This window comes from Procambarus clarkii, unplaced genomic scaffold (assembly GCF_040958095.1).
Source record: "Procambarus clarkii isolate CNS0578487 unplaced genomic scaffold, FALCON_Pclarkii_2.0 HiC_scaffold_1001, whole genome shotgun sequence".
Lineage (NCBI taxonomy): Eukaryota > Metazoa > Arthropoda > Malacostraca > Decapoda > Cambaridae > Procambarus > Procambarus clarkii.
The window spans coordinates 1-16,789 of NW_027190033.1; the positions used below are offsets into that span (position 1 = coordinate 1).

At 34.9% G+C, this 16,789-nt stretch overlaps 1 protein-coding gene across 1 annotated transcript; it reads left to right on the top strand.

Moving 5' to 3' along the window:
- Positions 1-2,751: 2,751 nt before the first annotated feature.
- LOC138361914 (S-adenosylmethionine synthase-like) lies at positions 2,752-4,152 on the top strand. The gene has a single exon (XM_069320949.1). It carries the CDS (start codon positions 2,752-2,754, stop codon positions 3,916-3,918), a length of 1,167 nt encoding a protein of 388 aa, XP_069177050.1. The 3' UTR covers positions 3,919-4,152.
- Positions 4,153-16,789: the final 12,637 nt, after the last annotated feature.

The window sequence follows — 16,789 nt, forward strand, 5'->3', positions numbered from 1 at the left end:
AGGACGAATATGGAGAACCTATCACAGCCCAGGAAGTAAGGGCGGCTGTTAAGAGAGCTAAAATTACAGCACCTGGTGAGGATGGCATTACCTACGACATACTTAATGCATTGTGTGAAGTGCCTGGGAATCCACTACTCCTATTGTTTAACAAATCATTCCTAAATGGAGTTCTGCCCACACAATGGAAACACGCCAAAATTGTTCCCATACCAAAACCGAATGACCCTGGCAATTACAGACCTATCAGTCTCGTGTCATGTACTTGCAAGATGCTGGAAAAGATCATCCTAAAACGACTGTTACACAAAATAGGTAGGTTTGGGGAAGGAGTCAATGGATATGTCAAAGGACGGAGCACAGCCAATTGTATAATTAATTACCTGGTTAATGACACGGCTAGGTACTCTGTATTTGTTGACATAAAAGGAGCCTTCGACAAAGCCCAGGGAATTGCGATCCTGGACGAGCTTGCATGTATGGGTGTCAAGGGGAGACTCATGAAATGGATTGAAGACTACCTCACAGGGAGGAAAGCTAAGGTCTACTTCAATGGAGCAATCTCAAGAACAATGAATATGGAACTCGGGACCCCCCAAGGAGGAGTCTTAAGCCCTACACTATTCAATGTACTTATGAATGCAATTGCCAATATTGATTTTCCTGAAGGAACACAACTAGTGGGATATGCAGATGATGTCCTAATACAAGCTCCCACCTTTGATAAAATAAAACAGGCCATTGAACTCCTTGGAAGGAAATGTATTGAGCTCGGTTTCACTCTCTCCACAAACAAGACAAAAGCATACTCCCATCGCAAGCGGAGAGAAAATGAAGAACTGCAAATTAATGGTGTAACACTTGAATGGGTTGACCACTATTGGTATCTTGGCGTCACCGTCGGCTCAAACAAGGGAAAGAAAGAGGAGCTCAATCAAATCATAGGAACATGCAAAAGTCGACTCAGGGAACTGAAACTGAAAGCTATGACTTGGAATGATGGCCATGGAGCCTCTATTGCTGTACTTAAAATGATGTACACAAACTATGTACGCTCCGTCATTGACAACGCAGCACCTGTTTTATGTACTTATTCACAAAGTGATATGAATAGGCTAGAAAGCATACAGGATGAAGCCATTTCAATCATTCTTGGAGTTCCAAAGAAAAAAACTGCTGAAATGTCCAATCTACAAAAAGAGTTATTATCCCTTCCCAGTATTAAAGAAAGAATTGTGGAACTGAATGCTAAGCTTGCAATTAGGATTGCCAGAGATCCCCATTATAATGACATGGCTAAAAAAAAATTGAGCTCTGTGCTACTTTCAGGGGGAAACAAGAGAAGCAAAAAATGGCATCACAGAGCAGTCGGCTACCTTGAAGATCTTCACCTACTTCAACAAGCTCGTGAGCTCATGCCTGTAGAAAGATTACCTCCCTGGGTGGATCCCCTGAATGACTCGTGCAGGATTATCATCAATGATATGGTAAAGAAAAAAACCAACATGGTACCCAAAGAAATAAGCCACAAGTATCTTAAGGAAATTTATAATGAAGCTGGAGATGAACTAGATCAAATCTTCACTGATGGGTCATCTAATCCTATTAATGGCCGGGCGGGTGCAGCATACACGGTAATTAAGAAGGATGATGTATTTTTTCCACCAAAAAATGAGGAAAAAGCGCGCATTGAGAACTATACCTCTTCAACACAAGCAGAGTTAACTGCCATTGCTATGGCGTTAAGGTATATTATTGAACAGAATACTACTGGTGCAGTGATTTGCACCGATTCGAGAGCAGCACTGCAAAGCCTAAATAAGGATCGGGACGAGAATCTTTCAATAGTCGCTGAAATTAAGAGAGTTGTGAAGGTACTAACCAACCAGGGAAGAGTTGTCAAGTTCCTGTGGATTCCCTCCCATGTTGGAATCTATGGAAATGAACGCGCAGATGTGTTGGCAGCTGAAGGCGCTGAGGGAGACCATATTGAATACTTCATACCCAAGACTCTTCTAGAAATTAGAAGTATTATTAGGGAACATCATCGTCATCTCAATCATTATGAAACCCTCCCAAAAAGAGAATGTGGTGGTTGCGGGAGAGAATTAATAATAGAGAAAAAACATCTTGGATACAAATGTCCACACGTACAGCAGCTTTTTGTTAACAACATATAATAAAGATGATTTATAATGTATCTTATCTACCATTTGACAGAGGCTGTTTACCTTGGAGACTGGTTGGAAATATATGAATTGAATTTCAAATCTTATTGTTCCTTCTATTACATTTTTATATATGACTAGTAAATACTTCTATAATTATTAACACAATATTATTATTATCCCTTTCACCAAATGGAATTATTATGTTCATAAAGAGTTAAGGATTACAGGTTACCAAATTATACATTCACTCTTCCAATTAGAATGAGTAATAATGTTTTTTTTTTAATGGTTTATAATCATTTCAAAATAAAATAAATGATCCATATTCTTTTTTGACTCACAGTTTTGTTATAAGACAGAGCAGCTGCACACTTACTTTACAGTTGCTCAGTTGCTCTCTCTCCACGTGACCAGGTTTGCGTTCTCTCTCTCTCTCTTTCTCTCTTCACACAATTAGGTCAATGTTTTTATTAATATTCCTTTACATAACGGATTTTTATTTAGTTAAAATCTAGCCAAGGAAACCTGGTCCCAAATTCAAGAGTAACATTTTCGTTCCCCAGGATAGTGTGCTGAGAGCATGGATGGAGATCATGAGACGTTCCTCTTCACCAGTGAGAGCGTAGGCGAAGGCCACCCCGACAAAATTTGCGATCAGATCAGCGACGCAGTGCTTGATGCCCATCTTAGCCAGGACCCTGACGCCAAAGTTGCTTGTGAAACGTGTACCAAAACTGGTATGATCCTGATCTGTGGGGAGATTACGTCCAAGGCCCGAGTTAATTATCAACAAATTGTGCGTGATATTGTTAAGAAAATTGGTTTTGATGATTCACGAAAGGGCTTTGACTACAAGACCTGCAATATTCTTCTGGCCCTGGAGCAAAAGTGTGCGGAGATTGCTAATGGTGTACACATCGGGCGCAGTGATGACAACACTGGTTCAGGGGACCAGGGACTGATGTTTGGTTATGCCACTGATGAGACCGATGAGTGCATGCCCTTAACTATTATGCTGGCACACCGTCTCAATCAGAAGATTGCAGAGCTGCGAAGAGATGGGACGTTCTGGTGGGCGCGACCTGACTGTAAGACTCAAGTCACATGCCAGTATGCCTTCGATCAAGGAGCTGTTATTCCCAAAAGAGTGAACACTGTTGTCGCTTCTGTACAGCACTCGGAACAAATTACTGTCGAAGCTTTGCGTGACGAGGTTATAGAGAAGGTCATCAAGGTCATTATTCCTGAAAAATATATAGATACTCAAACGAAATACCACATCAACCCTTGCGGAGAATTCATCATGGGTGGACCTCAAGGTAACGTTGGGCTAACTGGTAGGAAAATCATCGTTGACACTTACGGTGGGTGGGGCGCTCACGGCGGGGGAGCATTCTCTGGCAAAGATTACACAAAGATTGACCGCTCAGCGGCCTATGCCGCCCGATGGGTTGCCAAGTCACTGGTGAAAAACAAATTATGTAGACGCTGTTTGGTTCAGGTATCTTACGCCATTAGTGTTGTGCACCCCATAAGCATCAGCATCTTCCACTATGGCACCTCACAGTACACATCAAAACAGCTTCTGAAGATTGTTAACCACAACTTTGATCTACGACTAGGACATATTGTCAAGGAGCTGGGCTTAAAGAGACCAATTTACAGTGATACGTCGTGTTATGGACATTTTGGACGGCAACAGTTCTCTTGGGAGCAGCCCAAGAAGTTGACCATCCCTGAATTTTAGAGTCAAATAATTCTTAAGGATGACTATCATTTTTACGTTTTTCATCAAGTCCCTGTTAATATGGGAGAACACTATGTCTATGCTTGATTCACAACTCTCCTAAACACGAGAGTGAAGTTATACAACTTGAGAACACTTTCCCACCAGGAGACTTGAACCCTAGCCAGCACAGAAGCCTGGTGGGAACCTTTAATTTTATATTCAATTGATAGTTTTATATACTTTTTTGACGTTTTATATACCAGAGTATATAAAATCTCCGGGCCTTTTATATATCAGAGTAAATAAAATTAAAATGACTCTATAAGACCAGCGTCTGGGTCAAGATAAATACGTTTTCTTCCACTAAACTGAATCCAGTTTTTTTTATCTTTTTTTCGGTGGGGGGTTCTATGTGATCCTCCTCCTCCTCCAACTGTTTGTGGGTCTCCTCCTCCTCCTCCTCCTCCTCCAACTGTTTGTGGGTCTCCTCCTCCTCCTCCTCCTCCTCCTTCTCCTCCAACTGTTTGTGGGTCTCCTCCTCCTCCTCCTCCTCCTCCTCCTCCTCCTTCTCCTCCTCCAACTGTTTGTGGGTCTCCTCCTCCTTCTCCTCCAACTGTTTCTGGGTCTCCTCCAACTGTTTCTGGGTCTCCTCCTCCTCCTCCTTCTCCTCCTCCAACTGTTTGTGGGTCTCCTCCTCCTCCTCCTCCAACTGTTTCTGGGTCTCCTCCTCCTCCTCCTTCTCCTCCTCCAACTGTTTGTGGGTCTCCTCCTCCTCCTTCTCCTCCAACTGTTTGTGGGTCTCCTCCTCCTCCTCCTCCTCCTCCTCCTCCTCCAACTGTTTGTGGGTCTCCTCCTCCTCCTCCTCCTCCTCCTCCAACTGTTTGTGGGTCTCCTCCTCCTCCTCCTCCTCCTCCTCCTCCTCCTCCAACTGTTTGTAGGTCTCCTCCTCCTCCTCCTCCTCCTCCTTCTCCTCCTCCAACTGTTTGTGGGTCTCCTCCTCCTTCTCCTCCAACTGTTTCTGGGTCTCCTCCTCCTCCTCCTTCTCCTCCTCCAACTGTTTGTGGGTCTCCTCCTCCTCCTCCTCCAACTGTTTCTGGGTCTCCTTCTCCTCCTCCTCTCCTCCTCCTCCTCCTCCTTCTCCTCCTCCAACTGTTTGTGGGTCTCCTCCTCCTCCTCCTCCTCCTCCTTCTACTGTTTGTGGAGTTTTTACCTTTCCTACTCCTTCTCCTGCATTTTGTAATTCTCCTCCTCCATGTGATTCTTTTGTTTGTTCTTCTTTCTCGACTTCCACATAAATGTTAAATTTAATGCTAGCAAATGTGTCTGAGGAATTAATATTCTTAGCTAACATTTTACATTCCACCTCATTATGACCGTCTTCGAGTTCAAGTTTCATAACCACGAATGGGGGTAGTGAATTTTCTTTCATTGGGAAACTGTCAGAATAAAATCCACAATTAAATATATCTTGACTTGCAGCATGGGTACATGATATCAACAATTTGTTCATGTAAAATCGTTTTCCTTCCTTTCGACATTTTTTACGTGATGCATCTAAATTAATCTTTAATTTGACGTCTTTTATTTCACGTCGATCTGTATAAATATCAGGTGTGAAATTATAGAAATTCCATGGAAATATTAATATAATTGGATTTTTTGTATAATATCCCCTATCAATATTAGAATTTGTATATAGTTTATTTATGTAATATGCAGAATAACCATTGGTAAAGTTGTGGATTTCATCATAATAACTAAGGAATTTATTAAAGGGTTGAATTAGTGTCTTATCAGTTTCAGTAATAGTTTTAGGATTATACGAAATTGGTGGTTTGGGAACAATAAAGAGACCTTTATAAGTTTTTATGTCTTCGATAAATGGCGAGAATAATGATTCTATAAGTTTGGATTTCATTTGGGATTTTAGAAGTTCAGACGAATCTGTGGAGGATTGTAATAATTCTTGAAGTAATTCATAAGGTTGTTCGACTTCCATTTGACTGATGACGTGAGGAACGCCAGAGGACTCATTTTCACTTGTTTGTAATTCTACTCCGCCTTCTTCTCCTCCTCCTCCTTCTCCGGCATCTTGTAATTCTCCTCCTCCTCTTCCTTCTCCGGCATCATGTAATTCTCCTCCTCCTTCTCCGTCATCATGTAATTCTCCTCCTCCTCCTCCTCCTCCTCCTCCTCCTCTTCCTTCTCCGGCATCTTGTAATTCTCCTCCTTCTCCATTGTCTTGTAATTCTCTTCCTCTTCCTCCTCCTCCTCCCTCTCCATCGTCTTGTAATTCTTCTGCTCCTCCTTCCCCTGCGTCATGTAACTCTACTCCTTCTCCTGCGTTGTATAATTCCCCTCCCACTACTCCTGCGTTGTGTAATTCCCCTCCCACTACTCCTGCGTTGTGTAATTCCCCTCCCACTACTCCTGCGTTGTGTAATTCCCCTCCCACTACTCCTCCTACATCTTGTATTAGATCAATGGAATCTGGTGTTGTGTCATGGCTGATGGAATTGTAATTGTTTTCCTTTTTATATAATTTTTTAGTATTTTTAGATTTTTTCCGTAAATTAATGACTACTATAACTGTTAGGAAAATAATTAATATTATTAACATAATAATTGTTGACAGTAGATTATTCATTCTTAATTTTCTCTTTTTTTAATTATATGATTTTTAATTCAGATATTTTTAAAAAATAAAGTAATTATGCAACCAAAGTCAAATATGTTATTGTTTTTATCCTGTTGAGTAGTTTTCCAGTATTAAATGATATTGGATATTATATTAAATATTGGAATACCATTCAATATTGAATGAGTAATTCAATGTTGAATGAGTCATTCAATGTTGGATTGTTTTCCAGTATCCAGCACTATACTATATACTCTATACTATGTTGATATTGATTAGTTTTCTGGTTAGTATCCAATGATATTGGATAGTATATTCAACATTGAACGTGTGCAGATGTGACAGCAGTCACAAACACCCTGATGGATAGTTGAAAAAAAAGAGATTTGAGTCCCTGATTAAAAAAAAAAAAAAAAAACTACTACTACCATACTTAAATTACTTACTGTTTTGCTTACTGAACACTGTAATACAACAGGTGTTGATGCAAACTCTAATCCCCAAAATGTCGTCCCTACCACAGGTGTTATTAGAAAACATATTTGCACTTGTTCCATATCGTCATCTTTTAATTATTTGTTCCAGAGTTTGTAAAATTTGGAGCCATGTTATTCTTGACTCGTCATACATGCCATTCCGCACTCTTTATCATCGATTAATATGGGATTCATATACTCTTTTCCCTAGTCCACTTCTACATAGCAATGAAGATGGTAATTTGTCTCTTTACAATGCATCCTATATTGTGGAACAATTATGTTACATCAAATACAACATAACCGATGGAAGATACTGTATGAGAGGCCTTCTAAAGATGATCGAGACTAAAATGAATAACTGGTCGAAAATGGGTCAAGAAAAAAAAGACTCTGAACTATTTGAGTTATTGAATGATCATCCTATGTTTACATCAACATTAAAAACAATGACGAGTGTTAATCATCCTTTAAAAGGTATGATAAACAAAAACAAAGTGTGGTCTTTAGTGACAGCTATGACAATGTTCTCTCGGGATACAGATGAAATTTTACAATTGTTAAATATTTGTCTTCGAATGTATCCCACATCAACTGTTCTGGATATTTTTTATGGATATACAGTTATTTTTCTTTTTTCTTTTCAAAACTTACAGCAATCTAATATTAATCATTATAAGGTACATTCTGCACTCTATCTGACAGAAAATATAATTCTTCAATCGTCAGAACAAACATATTATTGTGAACAGGCCCTTCTAATCAATCATGTTCCAAGTAAAGGTGAAATTACACGTGTCGATTATGTTCCTGGAGTGGATATAGTCAGTATAGTTTTGAAGATAGTAAAGCGGCATTCATCTTTGCAATTTTTAATTATCGAATCGCAGCCACAATCACCACTTGTACAACAGTTACTGCAAAATGCTATTTGTTTATTTTCTATGTTTAATTCTTTTTCTTTTTCTTTTGATGTATTGGTGCTTATGCCAGATTCTTCTGATATTAATAGGGAGGAAGACTGGAGAAAAAAAGTGAAAGAAATTTCAGTAATCAAATTTAGAAACATTTTATCTGAACAAAATAAACCCTGTTATAATTTAAATATTAATGTATATCTACTAATGGTAAGTAAGAGGAATCAGGATTTATGTTGGATTATGTATTGTATTTTGGGACTACGTAACTTTATAATTCCTGTAAGTACTGAAATGTGTCAGGTGCAAGAAAGGAGTTGTGAAGACAATGTTTTAGTTATTTGTTCATCTCTTTCAAGTATATATATGTACTGTTATGACCATTATTGTAATTCTTATATGGAAAAATTTTGTGTTATTACAATAGATGGGAGTTTTCAAAGATTTCTAGATGATGTTCTCTCTATATATAATTTATATGACCGACATGAATATGATGGTGAATGCAATTGTTGGTTACCACCTCCGTTAACTTACAGTGAGATTTATAGTGCCTATGCATTATCTTATCATAGAACACCAGATTTTATATTTTGGTTAAAAACAAAATGCACCTTTAATGGTGAATATCATCCAAGTTATAATTATTATATCATTTATACAGATATGTTAATAACATTTCAAACTATGAAAACATTTTCATTAGTTCGATTATTTAAAGGAAAAGATGTAATTTGTGAACATCATATGATTGCAACAATCACTAACAATTTAAAATTTGATGTATTGGAAATTGAATTGAATAATTCATTTGAAAAAGATATTAATACAATTCTTGGACAACAATTGGCGACATTTAATGAAATTAATATAAGTGAACGCCACTACTGTCTTCATTGTTCTAAATCTCTAAAGGATGAATATTTTGCTCTAAAACAAAAAATCAATTGGTGTGATATGGTAGCGGTAAGATTTACACGTTTTAATAGTTTTGATTTAATATGTGCTCAATGTGCAAATATCAATGATGAGGAATAACTGTATATTAATATTTTATTTCATCCTATTTTATATAAAAAAATGTACATTTAAACTGACCATATATTAATTATTATATTATAAATATAGATATGTTACAACAGGTTGTCAAACTATACCAACTAACTTTGTATTTTAGTTACCATCTCAATGAGGTTTATAGTATTTATACATTATCATAGAACACCAATTTTTATATTTATGGGGGGTTAAATTAAGTTCTGAGTCGGGGTCAAGGATGGCAGTAGCGACACTTCACTGATGAAGAAGATGATGTGTTCATGGACGCTTGCAAAAATAAGGACGTCGAGAATCTGGCCATGCACCCCCATCCCCCTTCCCCTACCTCCACGTCTTAGTCTCACTATATTTTATGGAAAGATAATAATAACACAAATGAGATTATAATAGAGATAGTAATTATTGTATACCTGGGATGGAAGGTATATAAACAGGCAAATTATGAGGGTTTATAGACCAGTTCATCTGTTCCTGTAATCACAGTAAGTACTGTTCCTGAGTGTAGTCGTATACCAAAAACAAATTTATTTACCATACCATTTGATTTTTTATTAAATAAAAAAATAATGGGAGATGTTATTACTGATTCACAAGTTAAAATTTTAGTTGGTAAATATTTTATTGATATATTAAATTATTCAATTAATCTTTATAATTATAATATAAAGCATATTTATTTGCCAATGTTTGATATGTTAGATAGTGAATTTAATAATATTATATCAGTTATGTTTGACACATATATAGATATATGTCAAAATATTGGGTTTTTAATAATAAATGGAAAATGGGATCATTACCGATGTGAATTTATTCTTGATTTTATTCGAAGACAATTCAGTTATTATTTATACAAACTCCTAAAAAGAATTCATATTATCAAATTATATATTATTCTCTTAGAAAATACGTTACGATATCAAGGATGGGCTCTTATGGAATCTATTTGGATTATACAAGGAAAAATACCTTATTCTCTAATTAGAAAACCTATATTGAATGAAAGATGTATTAAACCCATTCTTCTGTCCCATACCGATATATATGACCTAAAAGATAATTTAAGTAATGTATATAATCGATCACCTACTGTAAAATATGTCAATGAAGTAACAAGAATTGTTATATATAATTTGTATAATTTACTTATGAAAAAATTTAAATGTGTAAATTGGTTAGAGACTATTCTTCTCTGTTCTCTCCCCAAACAAAATCTTAAAAGATTAAACTGCCTTCCTAAAACAAAATCTGAAAACAATTTAGAATGTTTAGGGGATATTCTTCGAACTATTGATCTTCATATATATAAAGATGGGGAAGTCTATAAATATAAGAAACATCGCTGATTTATGTATGTATGTGTTGTATGGTGTGGAAATAATCTAAATCATATTTTTTTCTTTTGTCTACAGGATGTTTAAGTAAGAATAGACTTATTGATTGGCTTCAATCATCATCATCATTATCATCATGATGTTGCTGTTAGAAGATTTCATTTGGCAACCACTTTCATATGAAATTCAACTGTATTTAGATGATGTTTATAGTACACACATATTTAACCTGTGGACAGTTCTTTGTGGTCTTTTTTGGTATTATTCAGGGCTTAGAGAAGTGAATTTTGTTGCACTTCTTTTTTGCCTAATATGTGAAAGAAACAGAGAAGTTTGCAGGAAGCAAGTTCAATATATGGTTATATATTTCTGCTTAGGAATTGGTATATGTACTATAGATGACACAAATGTCTTATTTCTAGTAACATGTTTAATGATTACTTATTTTATGTGGAAATTAATCTATGGAGTACATGGTTATTATATGGTTTTAAGTATGGGATTAATGTTACTCCTTTTTTCTTATATGAACTGTTATCAGGTTATATTAACTTTATTTTATTTAATTATTCTATTTTACAGTACATATATCATAATAATCAAAGAATTTCCTGAAGGCAACCAAACAGATTTATTTCATGGTGCATTTTTACATTTAATAATGTTAATGATACACCCAAAGAAAAAGAAATCCTCTCTACCTAAGTTAGTAAATATTGAAGTTGATTTAGATCACATTCAGTTGCAAGATCTTTCAGTTGCACATGTTCCATTCTGGGGACATCATATAAATAATAAATTTTCACCTCAATTCCACCCTGAACTACCAATAGATGGTTATCCACGTTCATCTTTCTTTTCTGAAGATGAACGATTATCTTGGCAAGGTGAGATTGCTTATTTCCAGCCGAAATCTACTGTCTTAAATTGTGCATCAAAAATAAGATTAGAACATCTTCAAAATATTTGTAATTATGCTAACGATTGTTATTGGCAAGAGCACATTTTTATTTTTGGAAAGCATATACTTACCAAGAAGGAACTTGATGAAATAATGAGTTTTATAAACCCAAAGGACACTGTGGTGTCTATTTATGCTCGTGGTGGATGGGTTGAGAGTTTTTTGCTGAATCGAGGTGTGAGCATTATTCCAACAGAAAACACAGAAAGATTAGAGTATATAACTGCAGTTAAATGGTTACCAAACGGGTATATTAGGCATATAGTTAAAGAAACTTGTATTAATAAAGAATATTCAAATGCCAATATACTTATAATCAATGAACCAATTGGGAATTTTTATATGACTATCGTTAGTATACTTAAAAATTTCAAAGGACGACTAGTGATAATGTTTGGTTCCAACTTTCCTATGGTTATTAAAAGTGTTTTAAATGAAAAATACATTCATGTACAAACATCTAGTGTGCCCATTTTTATTAGGTCTACTGTTCATTTTATTATGAGAATAGACATATGATTATTGGAGTTATTATTGTGTAGAAATATATAATGAGAATTGATGACATTATTAATAGTTTTGATTTTTTAAATTAGGCACCCAAAAAAAATTCCTGGCTTGTACTAATGTGAGGTTTAATTTAAGGTAAATAAGTTAATAAAGGATGATTCTGACTTTAATTATATACAGTTATAATTACCCTCAACATCTCAATGGTAATAATGATTTAAGTAAATAAAGCCAGTGACAAGTCACAGTCAGGCAGAACAAGTACAGCCAGTGACAAGTAAGTCAGGAAGAACAAGCACAGCCAGTGACAAGTCAGTCAGGCAGAACAAGTACAGCCAGTGACAAGTAAGTCAGGCAGAACAAGCGCAGCCAGTGACAAGTCAGTCAGGCAGAACAAGCACACCCAATGACAAGTCAGGCAGAACAAGCACAGCCAGTGACAAGTCTGGGCTAAGTTTTTATAATTGCTGTTATACAAAGCTTAAAAGAACAAGAGGTCATAAAGTGTTTGTGATGATTAAAATTTTATTAGAATAGTTGTTTTTTCAAGGATATTTTCATCAATATATATCAAAGGTTAGAAGAGCTTTAATTAAAAATTAGGTAACTGTTACTTTAAGCACTGTAATCTGAATGAATTTCATCTTGTGGGTGAGCTGATAGATAATTTATTACCAAAGTTTTCTTAAGACCTCTATCCTTAACAACTTTCCAAGTGTTTTTTTTAAAGCTGGTCTCCTCATTTCTTTTCGCCTGATGCTCTTTCAACTGCTGTACTTCGTCCCGTAGGTAATTTAATTCTGTCCTCAGAGCTTCAACTAGTTCAATTATTAAAACATCCATAATGTATAATAAATAGCTTTAAAACGGAGGAGCTTTGGCTAGCACACTCTCTCAGTCTAGGATGAAAGTAAAATGTTCCTTGAAAAAAGGTTTCATTTTATTCTTTTGTAACAAAAAAACTTATTATATTCTCGAAACTCCACTACACCCAGCTTCTACATTCGAAGGACTATACAGCTCTATTTTTGCTGCATATGGTAAAAATATTTCATAGCAGATTCCAATTCTTTAGTAGATCTATAAATTTGTTAATTTGTACTAAAAAATATATACAGTACATGGTTTAACTAATTCAAATTTTTCTTTTATTTATTACTGACAATGAAGAAAATTTTAAAACCTTAACAATCAAAACCAACTAAATGTTAACAACTATTTTTCTTTTTTTTTCTTTTTTGGGATGATGATGATGATGATGATGATGATGATGATGATAATGATGATGATGATGATGATGATGATGAGGGCAAAGTCAATGGGGTTTGAGGTTCTTCAGATAATATTGGGAATGATTGTTTTATAGTTTGTATAACCAAATATTTTATTCGCTTTGCAGAAAGTTCTTCCTCCTTTTTCTTTTTCTCTTCCTTCTTCTTCTTCTTTTCTTCCTTCTTTTTTTTCTTTTCTTCCCTCTTTTTCTTTTTCCTTTCTTCCTTTTTCCGCTTCCTTGTTATTTTCTCATCTTGGTTTGAAAGAGATAATAAACTCACTTCCCTTGTTATTTTCTCATCTTGGTTTGAAAGAGATAATAAACCCAAAGTGGATGATGAATTTCCAGATGTGGATCCTGCTCCTGAGATAGATGGTGACACTGTTGGTGGCAATGAATGTACATGCTTTAAATTTCCATCAGCATGTATCTGAGGTACATTGTAGCTTGTATTTGTATTTGAAAGCTGTTGATCTTTAGATACTAATAATTGTTGTTGTTGTGGTTGATTAACATATACATCTTCATTCCAATCTGAACTTGAAATTGTATTTAGAGATAAACCCAAAGTGGGTAATGTATTTCCTGCTCCTGAGGTAGATGGTGACACTGTTGGATTAAGGAATGTCAATGAATGTTCATGATATAAATTTGGAGGTGCATTGTAATAGGTATTTGAAAACTGTTGATCTTGTTGTTGTTGTTGTTGTTGATTAACATATGCATCTTCATTCAAACCTGAACTTAATATTGTATTTTCAGGAAACGACACCATTAGTTGTTGATAATCATTATTAATTGATTCACCTGCTTTACTACAATATTTATCAATTATATAATTCAGATCTGTTTCTTTTTCTTCTTCAATTTGTATGTTAGGTTGATGATAATTACACTTCAAATTGGCTGCTGGTAAATTGGTGGTTTCTGATATTAGTTGATAATTTGAGCTTGAAGTAGATGGCAAATAAATGTTGTTATTTTTTTCTCCTCCTCTTGTGGTGTTAGTTTCTGAGGGAAAGAGGGCATCAATGAAATCAGGAATTTGATCCAAAAAATCTTCTTCTCTATGTTGTTGCTGTTGTTGCTGTTGTTGTTGTTGTTGCTGTTGTTGTTGCTGTTGTTGTTGTTGTTGCTGTTGTTGTTGTTGTTGCTGTTGTTGTTGCTGCTGTTGTTGTTGTTGCTGTTGTTGTTGTTGAACATGATGAACTCCATTTTCCTGAGTTTTGTTTGCAATTCTTTTAAATGTTGTTATATTTTTCTTCACCTTATTTTCCAAAACTGATTCTTCATCATCAGATTCCAAAGCAGCAGGAGCAGCAACCGCAACAGCAGTGGCAACGATGGTGGTCAGGGTAGTGGTGGTGGTGGTGGCACTAGTAGTGGTGGTGGCACTAGTGGTGGTGGTAGTAGTAGTAGTGGTAGTAGTAGTAGTAGTAGTAGTAGTAGAAGTAGCAGATATATCTAAATCTTTGTTTGTCAATGACCCTAATTCTTCCTTATTGCCTGTATCATGCTCATTATTATCTTCTTTACTGTTATCACTATCACCATCATCATCATCATTATTATTACTACTACTACTACTACTACTACTACTACTACTACTACTACCACTGCCACCACCATCACTACTACTGTTACTGCTGCCTCTACTGCTGCTGCTGCTGCTGCTTCTTATGCTGCTGCTGCCTATTCTTATGCTGCTGCTGTCTCTTCTGATGCTGATTCTTCTGCTGCTGCTGCTGCCTCTTATGATGCTGATGTCTTTTCTGTTGCCACTTCTACTTCTGCTGTTTCTTCTTTTTCTATCATCTTCATTATCCTTATCATCATGTAATAATAATGATGTAGTTGCTGATTCAGTAATGTTAGTTGTAGTTTTAGTGACTGAGGGAAGAATATTTCCATTTCCTTCGTTTTTGAATAAATTCCTGATTTGTATACCTAAAAAGTAGTCTTCTAAAACTTCCCGTTTATCTTGATGTATAAAACCAGATGAAATTATTTTTTGTAGGATAATTCTAGATAATCTATTCTTATCTATATCACAATTCTTATACTGAAATTGGTTCTTAATTATGTAATGTAAACTTTCCAGTATTATTTTAAAAGATTCTGTCAAATTCATATTCTTTGCAGAACATTTGGGTTTCACTTCATTCTTATGTAAGTCGATTATCTTCAGTATATTATTTCTATACTTTTGAAGTGGGAATTTTACTTCACAGCAGTTACATTCCATAATTGGAATGATTTCATTCTTCAATCTAAACCCTTCATGTATGAAAGTTTGTTTATTTCTTGATATTTGAGTCTTTAAATTTTCATACTTGGTTTTAAATAAAAAGGCTGACTCTTCAAAAGATTTATCATCATCATCGATATCATCATCATCATCATCATCATCATGCTTATCCTTTTTTTTCATTGCCTTTATTATATATAATATTTCATTAATTTTATCTAATGTAGTTGTATATACTATAAATGGTGCTCTCTTACACTCATGATCTATTATTTTCTGGAATGATATAAATATGCCATTACATTTTATGCAAATGTACCAACCATTGTTATTATCCACGTAAGAAAATGTGGATAATTTTTCCAACTGATCATTAATTATCCATATTTTATATTTTTGTTTATCTTCCAATTCTGGATAGGATAGGGAGATAATTTTTTTTATTCTCTTATGGTATTCTTGAACATAAGTCAGTGTTCTTATACTAGAGTACAGATGAGTCCCCTTTAATATAAAATATTTAGGGAGACCATCATAGAGTTGTTCTTCTGATGTAAAGGTGGTTGGTGGCACACTGGGGAGTGGATCTCGACGATTCACGTTGTTCTTAATTGGAGCCATTGAAAACAATAAAGCAGAAGAATCCCACAGGCTGGAGAATCATGCATGTGTATACAACTGGCATTGAGACATCTTGTAGTTTTTAGGTTGTGCAGTGTGCTCACAGAGTAAATCCGAACCCTAAAACAAAGAAAAAAGTGTCACTTTTTATTTTATTCATTTAACATAAAGATAAAATAATAGTATATTATGCTTGTTTAACTTTTTTTTAAAAATATATAAACGATGTTTTTTTCATATGAATTAAGCCTAAACTTAAAAAATAAAGTATCTGAAATTAATAAATTTAAACAAATATATTTAGGTCTAGATAATAATAAAAAAGTTCAAGGGTTAGTTGTAAAAACCATGGAATATGGTTTTTTAACTAATTTAATGAAACATGAAAATATTGGGATTTGGCCACACAACCAGAAGAAAACTCTAATCACTAATTGGAAAGTTAGAGAGGTTAGAAACTTACTAAGAGCAATAGAATATTTAAATTTCATTAGAGGTCATAAAAAGATTAAGGAAGAGATAGTAGGAGATAAGGATATGTACACTTTATTAGGTTTAATTGATCTTGAAACTTGTGTTTTAAATTTACACAAAATATTAATGAGAGGATTGTTATCACCAGAAAAATGTGGTTATGTAAGTACCAATATACGCTGTACAAAGATTAGTAATAACACAAGTGTCAAGGGTTTGTATGTATATCCACATATCCATTCAATTCAGGATGGAGAAAATCGTATTTTGGCTATTTTGGACAATTACAATTCTACATTGACCCAAAAAATATTCACATTTTTAGGGCCAGAGGAAGAATTTGAATGGATTTTTAAATTAATTTCATGGTTTATCCTA

Excerpts from the sequence above, each read along its gene's own strand:
- LOC138361914 (XM_069320949.1), top strand. The coding sequence starts at position 2,752 with ATGGATGGAGATCATGAGACGTTCCTCTTCACCAGTGAGAGCGTAGGC.